This window comes from Danio rerio, chromosome 14, assembly GCF_049306965.1.
Source record: "Danio rerio strain Tuebingen ecotype United States chromosome 14, GRCz12tu, whole genome shotgun sequence".
Classification (NCBI taxonomy): domain Eukaryota; kingdom Metazoa; phylum Chordata; class Actinopteri; order Cypriniformes; family Danionidae; genus Danio; species Danio rerio.
The window spans coordinates 1,964,992-1,977,500 of NC_133189.1; the positions used below are offsets into that span (position 1 = coordinate 1,964,992).

Here is a 12,509-nt window from a genome sequence, read left to right on the forward strand (position 1 = left end):
ATTCAATAACAAACACAAATACAACTTAAAACCTAGATTAAAGAATAAATAAATAAATGAAAAATGCAAAACCTAAGTTAAATAAAAATAAATAAATAAATAAAATGAAATCAGTTAAATAAAGCTTTTAACCCTAAATTAAGCTAATTGAAAAAGTACAAAAAATTAAGAAATTGAATAAAATTTTATTAAAAATTAACATGTTACTTAAAACTTTAGTTATATGAAATATTAAATAAATACCTGAATAAAATTACAACTTATTTACAACTTAAAACCTAAATTAAAATCTTAAAATATAAATTAAATAAAAAAATAAAATAAAACATATAACCTTTAATTTAATCAAAACACAAATAAAATAAATAAATAAAATAAAGCTTAAAGCAAAAATTAAATTTAAAAAATCAAGCTAATTAAAAAAATAAAATAAATTAAAATACAACAATTTAAAAATAAATAAATCTTAAAAATAAAATAAAATAAAAATACAAAATACACTAAATAAAGATTGAAGAAATAAATGAAAAACTTGAAACCTAAATTAAATAAAACTAAATTTAAAAATGCAAGTTACACATTAAAACCTAAATTACAAAAATAATCAAATAAAGAAAAATGTAATAATAAGAAATACATTTAAATACTTAAAACCTAAATTAAAAACAAAATATAAATTACAACTTAATAAACCTAAATAAGCAATAAATAAATAAGGGCAGCACGGCGGAGCAGTGGGTAGCACAATCGCCTAACAGCAAGAAGGTCGCTGGCTCGGCCTTGGCCGGGTCAGTTGGTGTTTCTGTGTTGGAGTTTGCATGTTCTCCCCGTGTTGGTGTGGGTTTCCTCCGGGTGCTCCGGTTACAGTCCAAACACATGCACTATAGGGGAATTGATGAACTCAATTGGCCGTAGTGTATGAGTGTGTATGGGTGTTTCCCAATGATGGATTGCAGCTGGAAAGGCATCTGCTGTGTAAAACATATGCTGGATAAGTTGGCGGTTCATTCCGCTGTGGCGATCCCCGATGAATAAAGGGACTAAGACGAAAAGTTTAATTTAATTTAATTTAATTTAATTTAATTTAATTTAATTTAATTTAATTTAATTTAATTTAATTTACAAATAAAACTTAAAATCTAATTAAATAATCCATAAATTATAATTAAAACTAAAAACATAAATTGAAAAATAAAAAATAAATTAAACAAAATTTTGGGCAAATGTAAACTGTAATTAAACTTAAACTTAAAACCTAAATCCAAAAGTATATAGATATGTGTGATATAGATATGTATATATATATAATAATATAACTCAAAATAAATGAAGCTATATCCATGTTAGGGACTTCAAACAGGTGAAGTAAAATCAATGCAACATTTTAAAAATAACGGTAACGAATGCAACACTTTGAGCGCGCTGTTAGCGAATGACTTGTTCTAAATTCCAGTAGAGACTTTCTGTGTTACTGACCTTCATCAGTGAGTGTTGTGTAGGTGAACGGACTGCTCTTCATCTCTTCATCTCTCTCCTTCTTTCATCCACTCGTTCTGTTTCTCTTATATCCCTGTGTGAGATCAGACCCGGAGACTCGCTTTTCTTCCTCTTTCTTACATCCGTCTGTGTGTGATTTTCTGCTGTCTGTGTTTATGATCTGTCTCTCTTTCAGCAGCACATCTGTCTCTCTCTCTATCCACTGGTGAACTGAGCGTCTCGGATCTCCGTCTCTCTCTCCCCCTCTCTCGCTCTCTCTCTCTCTCTCTGTATATTAATCCCGCTGTGTGTCCTGGTTTCTCCCTTCTGCTCGGTCACATTAGTTGCTGATAGGTGGTCTGGATACACACACACACACACACACACACACACACTCACACACACACACACACACGCGTTGTACAATGGTGTCCAAGCCAAATGTGTGTGCTTTCTGTGAAAACTTCACTGCGTAAAAAAATAATAATAAAAAAAAAACAGTAACCCAATAGCTTACTATTTCTATTAATATGTCTGACTGTTGACATGTTTTATATTAATTATATTAATGCTTATATTAATTATATTAATGTTTATATGAATTATATTGATGTTTATGTTAATTATATTAATGCTTATATTATGTTGATGTTTATATTATTTATATTAATGTTTATAATAATTATATTGATGTTTATATTAATTATATTGATGTTTATATTAATTATATTATTGTTTATATGAATTATATTAATGTTATATTAATTATATTAATGCTTATATTATTTATGTTGATGTTTTTATTATTTATAGTAATGGTTATAATAATTATATTGATGTTTATATCAATTATATTAATGTTTTATTATTTATGTTGATGTTTATATTATTTATATTCATGTTTATAATAATTATATCGATGTTTATATTAAATTAATGTTTATATGAATTATATTGATGTTTATATGAATTATATTAATGTTTATATGAATTATATTGATGTTTATATTAAATTACATTAATGTTATATTAACTATATTATTGTTTATATTAATTATATTGATGTTTATATTAATTATATTATTGTTTATATTAATTATATTATTGTTTATATTAATTATATTGATGTTTATATTATTATATTATTGTTTATATTATTTATATTGATATTTATATTAATTTTATATATATATATATATATATATATATATATATTGTTTAAATTAATTATATTAATGTTTATATTAATTATATTATTGTTTATATTAATTATATTAATTTTATATTAATTATTTTATTGTTTATATTAATTATATTAATGTTATATTAATTATATTATTGTTTATATTAATTATATTAATGTTTATATTAATTATATTAATGTTTATATTAATTAAATTAATGTTATATTAATTATATTGATGTTTTTTATTAATTATATTGATGTTTATATTAATTTTATTGATGTTTGAATTAATTATATTAAAGTTTATATTAATTATATTGATGTTTATATTAAAATACAGCACTAAAACATACAAAAGAAAAGAATCGACTTAAAATATCTCTTACCTGTTTAATAATGATTTGATCAGCTGTAGTTTGAAATTTACGCTGAGTTTTTCTCCTCTAAGCACTTATTATGTGGCCTCTGTCGCCATCTTGTGGCAGAACGTCAACTGTCTTTGTTTTGCTCAGTATGACAGGCTGATGACCACCGATGGGCTGAATCCAACATTATAAATCATGAAAATAAGCACTGTCCTTATAAATAAACTACATATTTGAAATCTAAACTAACATTCACTCCTAAAAGCCCCAAAAGTACATGATGTTGTCCAACAGCTGCAGTATTTGTCAAACTGTAGTGAGCTTATTGATCTGCTGTTGCTCTATGTGGGCGGAGTTATACACACGGGTGAAGAGGCTGCACAAGTGATGTTATTGCAGAATATCACACAGCTTTCAGCCAATCAGATTTAAGAACCAGACAGAAATGTTGTGTGTGTATATATATATATATATATATATATATATATATATATATATATATATATATATATATATATATATATAAAAACACAGCAGAGGTGTGTGACATCTTCTTTCAGGTGTGTGTGTGTGTGATATTTAAAACACAGATGAAGGCAGGTCGTGTGCTGCGCTCTCACTAAAGCTCATTTTAATTTGATCTGAAGTGGAGGAGCTGGAATCTCATAACATCAGTTTACAGAGAGAGAGGGATGAGGTGAGGAGGACGAGAAAGGAGAGGCGGCTGTGAAAGAGGAGGAGAACAGGAGGAAAAGGAAAGAGTGAGAAAGATGTAGATGAGGTTAAAGCCGCAGGGGGAGAAGAACAGAAACCAGGACAAGTGACCGCAGAATACTGTATCAACACACTCACACACACACACACACACACACACACACACACACACACACACACACACGCACAAACACACATACACTCACACATGCACAGATGCACACACACTCACTCATGCATGCACATACACACACACATGGACACACTCACACATGCACACACTCGCATATGCAAACACACACACCGTCGCACATGTACACACACGCATATATGGACACACACACATGCACACACAGATACGAACACATAAAAACACAGACACAAACAAATGTATGCACACACACATGCACACTCTTACACATACACACACACACACACACACACACACAAACACACTCATGCATACACACATACGAACACACACAAACACACATGTATGCACACATGAAAACACACAAACACACTCACACACATATTTACACACACACACACACACACACACAAGAACACACACAAACGCATAGGCACACAGGAAAGTACAAGCACACTCACGAACACACACGCATGCACACACACTTTCGAACACATAATAAACACATACACAAACACACATGAACACACAAATGCAGATGTATGCACACATAAAAACGCACACACGCATGCACACACTTTTACACACAAACACACACATGAAAACACTCACGCACACACAAATACACACACATGTATGCACACATGAAAACACACATAAGCACATTCACAGATGCGCACACATGAAAACACACAAAAACACACACACACACATATTTACACACACACACACACAAACGCATATGCACACAGGAAAGTACAAACACACTCACAAACACACACGCATGCAAACACTCATTCGAACACGTAATAAACACATACACAAACACACATGAACACACAAATGCAGATGTATGCACACATAAAAACGCACACACGCATGCACACACTTTCACACATACACACATGAAACACTCACACAAACACACACACACACACATGTATGCACACATGAAAACAAACACAGTTACACACAAATGCAGTGACACACAAACACACACACACTTACACATACACATGTACAGTCATAAATACAAACACATAAATACACATGCACACACACACACTCACTAGCAGATACACACACTCAATGACTCTTGTTCACACGCACAAACACTCACGCGTGCGCACACTCACACACTCAGGGCAGCAGTGGAGGTGTAATCTGTGTTATGTAATAAATCTAATTAAATAGAGCGGTGTCATCTATAAGGACAGATGGCTCACTCTGCCAAATGAAAATAAAACCACACACACACACACACACACACACACACACACACATACACACACACATGAGTCATGAATATCCCTTCATCCTGATTCCACCTGTTCAAACATCTCTTATCTGCGCGGATCTGTCTCCGCTTTCCTCCACTCTTCACAATCCAGCACTTCACACACACACACACACACACACACGCACACACACACACACACACACACACACACACTCACACACACACGTTTCATTTACTGTACACTGCTTTCTAGATACTCAACTGAATCTAAGCCTGAACTGTAATTATGTTCATATATGCAATGACTCGAGACTCACAACTAGTGACGTACTGTATGATTAAGACGTGAGGCCTTTAGCATTGAAAAGAACTACAATCCCCATGATGCACTGTGTTGGATTTTTAATGCAATAACACAATGTATAGGAGGTAATAGTTGAAAAGTGGGTGGAGCTTAATTTATATATGTTGATATGCTAAGGGCGCCGCAGTGGCGCAGTAGGTAGTGCTGTTGCCTCACAGCAAGAAGGTTGCTGGGACGCTGGTTCAAATCTTGGCTCAGTTGGCGTTTCTGTGTAGAGTTTGCATGTTCTCCCTGCGTTTGAATGCGATACAGGTGAACTGGGTAGACTAAATTGTCCGTAGTGTATGAATGTGTGTGTGTGTGGATGTTTCCCAGAGATGGGTTGCGGCTGGAGGGGCATCCGCTGCGTAATTACATGGTGGATAAGTTGGCGGTTCATTCCGCTGTGGCGCCCCTTGATTAATAAAGGGTCTAAGCCGACAAGAAAGTGAATGAATGAATGTTGATGTGCTTTTCAAAAAAAACTTGGCTCTTTTCAAATCTCTGATCTCTGATTTTTGCACAGACTCATGGGAAATGTAGTTTTTTGTCTGCATTAATGTTGCTATTAGATTGAACGTGTTCAGTATGGCAAAGAACTACAATCCCATGATGCACTGTGCATGATTACATTAATAAAAATAATACATTTTAGGTTTATTGCAATAATACAATTTATAGCAAGTGAATTTAAAAAGTGGGCGGAGTTTAATATATATTTTGATGTGCTTTGCGCTTTTCAAATCTGATTGGTGGAATTTTTGCACAGACTTATGGGAAATGTAGTTTTTTCTGCATTAATGATGCTATTAAGCTCAGATGTGTTAGAAATAAGTTGAATTAATGTGAAAAAATCTTTAAAAAATAATAATAATAAATCATTATAAACCAGCCAACAAATAAATAAATAAATAAATAATCAAATACATAAATACATAAATAAATAAATAAATAAATAAATAAATAAATAAATAATCAAATACATAAATACGTAAATAAATAAATAAATAAATAAATAAATAATCAAATACATAAATACATAAATAAATAAATAAATAAATAAATAAATAATCAAATACATAAATACGTAAATAAATAAATAAATAAATAAATAAATAAATAAATAAATAAATAAATAAATAAATAATCAAATACATAAATAAATAAACAAATAAATAAATAAATACATAATCAAATAAATAAATAAATAAATATTAAAGAGATAATCAAATAAATAAATTAATTAATTAATTAATAAATAATCAAATACATAAATAAATAAATAAATAAATAAATAATCAAATACATTAATAAATAATCAAATAAATAAATAAATAAATAAACAAATAATAAAGAGATAATCAAATAAATTAATTAGTTAATTAATTAATTAATTAATTAATTAATTAATTAATAATCAAATACATAAATAAATAAATAAATAAATAAATAAATAAATAAATAAATAAATAAATAAATAAATGTGATTTTGAGACATTTAGCTCAGATTGTGACAGAAAATCTGGTGACAGTTAAAACACACACACATACACATACACACACACACACACAAACCTGTGACACTTGTTAGAATTTGGGAGCATGTTTTAACTTTGTGTGTATCTGTGTGTGCGTGTGTATGCATAAGTGCGTGTGTGTGTGTGTGTGTGTTTGTGCATCGTTGTTTGTGTGCATTCATCTGTTTGTGTGTCTGTATGTGTGTATTTCTGCATTTGTGTGTGCGTGCATCTATGTATTTGTATGTTCATGTGCATATTTGTATGTGTGCATTTGTGTGCGTGGGTGTGCGCATTTGTCTGCGTGTGTGTGTTTATTCTTGTGTGTGTGTGTTTATCCTTTGTGTGCTGTCTCTTTCCCTCAAACACTGTGTCCTTTTCTCCGCCTTTGGGTGTTTCAGTGAGATTGTGTGTGTTGTTAGCTGTACTTTAGGGATAAATCTGACAGAAGGACATGCAGCGGCCTCCTCAAGGGAAAGCCTTTCATACATTATCCATACTTTATTGCTCTTATCAGTGTCAGTTCATGTATTCTAGAAATGAAATGCCAACTCAGCTCCTGGTAAACCCTATAGTTGTGCATAAATAGAAGCAAACCATCAGACAGACGGAAGAACAGTGGCTGATAAAGGTTGCATTAACATATACTTTAGCCTAACAGACAGAAGACAATCTCAGGACTTTTCATACTGCATTAATAAACACTACAGCCAAGTTATTTTATTCAGTTTCCCTAAACTGGCACATGTAACCCAGTTGCGTTATTGGTGTGTTTTGGTGGATCATATTTTATAGCAGTTGCCAAAGGTCTTAAAATATCCTGTCTTGGAATCAGGTCTCAATGCTTCTGTCTTGTTATGCAGTGAATGTGTGTGCGTGTTGTGCAGAGCTGATGTGTGTCTGTTCTATTGTCATTCTGTGTTTGTCACACTGCAGACAGACATCAGCGAATGTATAACACACAGATCACACACACACCCACACACACACACACACACACACATATATATAAATAAATATATATATATATATATATATATATATATATATATATATATATATATATATATATATATATATATATATATATATATATGTATATATGTGTATATATATATATATATATATATATATGTATATATGTGTATATATATATATATATATGTATATATATGTGTGTATATATATATATATGTATATATATATATGTATATATATATATATATATATATATATATATATATTTATATATATTTATATATATATATATATATACACACACACACACACACACACACACACACACACATACATACATACATACATACATATATATATATATGTGTATATATATATATATATATATATATATATATATATATATATATATATATATATATATATATATATATATATATATATATATATACTGGGGTGGTTTAAAAGCAGAAGAGGTGTGTGTGTGTGTGTGATCAGCATATTTCCTGATCTCTGAGCTCTTTAAACAGCTGATAGGAGCATCGCTCAGCACAATAGTTTCAAACTCTTCTGTTTGGAGCAAGAGACTCCCTGCTGAATTACTTTCACAGGTCTCTGTGAAACAAACCCACGCCAACATGGGGAGAACAAGCAAACTCCACACAGAAATGACCTCTGACCCAGCCGGTACTCGAACTAGTGACCTTCTTGCTGTGGGGCCACAGTGCTAACCACTGAGCCACTGTGTCGCCCTATTACTATATATATATATATATATATGAAACACAACTGTTTTTTCTTCCAGTGAGTGCCCTATAAAGGGTTAAAGTATAGTGTGTGTGTTTTGTTTTTGATTCAGTGGCATCACTCTCTGTCACTGGACACTCTGTCTTCTAGTATTTATGTATTGTTTTACTGGAAGCATGTATGACAGAACACACACTGTACTCTTCATTTCCTTCACATGCACACGCACACACACACGCACACATAAACACAGACGCACAAAACTAACCACAAACATGCATGCACATACAAAAAGATGCAGACAAACATGCACGTACACACACGCATGCAAACACATGCACAAATACAAGCACACAAACATACGCACACATGCCCAAATGCGCACACAAACACACACATGCAAAAACAGCTACAAAAAGACATGCACACACAAACATACACACATGCAGACACAAACACATATTCACAAGTATACACACTCAAGCACACTCACACAGACACACAAACGAGCACACATTCATGCATGCACATGCACAAGCACATATAAAGGCACACACACAGGCACACACACAAACACACATGCACAAACACACACATGCACAAACACTCACAGTCACAAACACACACAAACACGCATGCACACATATACAGACACACACAAACACACACATCAACAAAAACACACAAATGCACAAAAACATGCACAAACACACACAAACATACATGCACGCAAAAGGGCACACACACACACACACATGCATAAACACACATGCACAAACACACGCATGCACGCATACACAAACAAACACACACAAACACGCATGCACACATATACAGACACACACAAACACATGCACAGACACACACACAAACACACACGCACAGACACACACAAACACATGCACAAACACTTACATACACAAACACACACAAACACGCATACACACGCATACACACACACATGCACAGACACACACACACACACACACACATGCACAAACACTTACAAAGACAAACACGCATGCACGAATACACAGACACACACACATGCACAAACACACACATGCACAAACACTCAAAAACACACATGCAAAGACACAAACACACACGCACACACATGCACAAACACACACAAACACACATGCATGCATGCACACGCACAAATGCACACACAAACACACAAACGCATATGCATGCACACAGAGACACAAACACGCATGCATGCACAGACACACACACATTTGCACAAACATACAGGCACACACAGAAACACATGCACAAACACACATTCATGCATTCAAACACACAAATGCACAAACACATGGACAAACACGCAAACGCACACACACACAGACACCTATGCACACACACAAACACATATGCATGCACACACACAAACACACAATTGCACAAATATATACACACTAATGCACACACACACACACACACACAATTGCTCACGCAGATCTGCTCAGTGTATGATGTACAGTGAGGTTGCTGTGGTCTCTCTCTCCCTCACTCATTCATCATCTCCTGCAGAGTGGTGGAGCAGGGAGATTACACCTCTGTGTGAATGATTGAAAGATTCTCTGAAGCGTCTGAAGTGTTCTTCATCATCCCTCGTCCTGTCAGCTGAATGAGAGCGTCGGGACGTTCAGGACATTTGCGTTTGCCGTTGCTGAATATACACGACATGAAAACACTAGACTTATCATAACAATAACTAATAAACTTGCAAGATGTGGTTTAATATCACAGAATGAGGAAGAAAGTGCACTATATATGACATTCAATACCGTGATACAGGCTCGGTCGATGAGCATCACATTGTAAATATGCCTATTAAACACCCAAGATGGCTTGAAGGACTGAAATAAAGTTTCTGGTGTTCATGTCTGATCTATTTGTCTATGTCTGTCATCTTTATCTTCTGCTGCAGGGATAGCGGATGTGTTTTCTTCAGTAATCTATGTGTGGAGTTCATGTGTAAGGGTGCCCTCTAGTGTCCTGTATGAATGAAACAGAAATAGCATTACAGCGTGAGATCACATCGTATATGAAAACGAACACTCTTCTCTAAAGATACGGGGCTTTTTCTCTCAGTGGATACTTATGAATTATATCATCATTAATATTGTGTGTGTGTGTGTGTGTGTTTGTGTGTGTGTGTGTGTGTGTGTCTGCAGTCTCGTGTTGTGGCCTGTATGACGGCGATTCTCAGTCAAATGGACGACAGACACTACTCACAATACATCGAGACCTTCAGCGGAACCTCTGACCTGGTGGTGAGACACATCAATCTGTCTGTCTGTCTGTCTGTCTGTCTGTCTGTCTGTCTATTTATCTATCTATCTATCTATCTATCTATCTATCTATCTATCTATCTATCTATCTATCTATCTGTATTTCTGTCTGTCTGTCTGTCTGTCTGTCTGTTTTTCTGTCATCTGTCATTGTTTTCATCAATCCATCCTTCCATCCATCCATCTATCTTTTTTTATCCATCCTTTATCCATCTTCTATTCTTTTCCCATCCATCTATCCCTCTTTTTTATCCATTCATCCATCCATCCATCCATCCATCCATTCATCCTTCCATTCTTTTTCCATCCATCCATTCATTCTTTTCCCACCCACCCATGCATCAAACATCCATCCATCCTTTCCCAATCTATCCACCCATCCATTCATTTTTCCACCCATCAATCCACTGATTTATCCATCCTATTTCCTTTCATAAATCCAGTTTCCATTCATCGCTTTGCCATCCATTCGTTTTCCATCCATCCATTCTTGTTCTATCTGTCCAACATTTTAATTCTTGCATTCTTTCCATTCATCCTTTCCAATCATTCTCTCCTTTTTATCCCTTTGTCATCCAACCAATTTTCCATTCATTATTTTTCATCCATCCATCAATTTGTCCATCCATCCATCTATCCATCCATCCATGCATCCATTAATGCTTCATTCATCAAATTTCTTTGCATCCATCCATCCTTTTTCCACCAATCAATCCATTTATTCATCATATTTCCATCCATCCATCCATTTTTTTCTATCCATCTATCCATTCATCCATCCTATTTCCATAAATCCCTTTTCCATTCATCCATTCATTATTTTCACATCCATTTATTATTGTCATACTTACATTTTTTCACTCATCCTAAGAAATCATTCTGTCCTTTTAATCTATCCATCCATGCATCCATCCATCTATCCATCCATGCATCCATCCATCCATCCACCCACCCACCCATCCATCCACCCATCCATCCATCCATCCATCCATCCATCCATTATTTTATCTTTCTTTGCCCCTACCCACTGTTCTCTTAATCTACACTTCCATTCATCCATCCATCCATAGTCTGTTTGTCTATTCTGTTCATCATCTGTTCTTCATGTCTTTTTATCCATCCATCATTCATTTGATCGAGTGATTCATCATCATGTGTTTGTTTTATTGCAGGACTTCCTGATGGAAACCTTTCTGCTGTTTAAGGATCTGATCGGTAAACATGTCTATCCACCTGACTGGATGACGATGATCATGGTGCAAAATCGGTAGGAAATACACACACGCATACACACCAACTTGTGCAGCTATCTTTATGGGGACTTCCCATTGACGTAACAATGTTTCTTCTATACAGATGGTATTTTCTCTCCCAAACTTAACCCAAACTTCACTGGAAACAATCTATACCATTTTACGTGCTCAAAACACTTTATTATGTCTGATTTATGAGTCGTTTTCTTCATGGGGACCAAAAAATTTCCTCAAGT

At 33.7% G+C, this 12,509-nt stretch overlaps 2 protein-coding genes across 4 annotated transcripts in view; one reads left to right on the plus strand and one right to left on the minus strand.

Moving 5' to 3' along the window:
• The window catches only part of insyn2b (inhibitory synaptic factor family member 2B), an 81,880-nt gene extending 79,955 nt beyond the window's left edge, over positions 1 to 1,925 (minus strand). The window contains exon 1 of one of the 2 annotated variants that reach the window (XM_073922462.1): positions 1,477 to 1,768. The gene's annotated coding sequence lies outside the window, so the exon portion shown is untranslated. Of the gene's footprint in view, positions 1 to 1,476 lie in introns of both variants that reach the window. The other variant, XM_005173066.6, reaches the window with a different exon arrangement.
• dock2 (dedicator of cytokinesis 2) overlaps positions 1 to 12,509 on the plus strand; it is a 186,256-nt gene that overhangs the window by 144,826 nt on the left and 28,921 nt on the right. For both annotated transcript variants that reach the window (XM_073922441.1, XM_073922440.1), the window contains 2 exons: positions 10,904 to 11,002; positions 12,193 to 12,287. In XM_073922441.1, the coding sequence (XP_073778542.1) occupies positions 10,904 to 11,002; positions 12,193 to 12,287 (194 nt within the window). The remainder of the gene's footprint in view (positions 1 to 10,903; positions 11,003 to 12,192; positions 12,288 to 12,509) is intronic.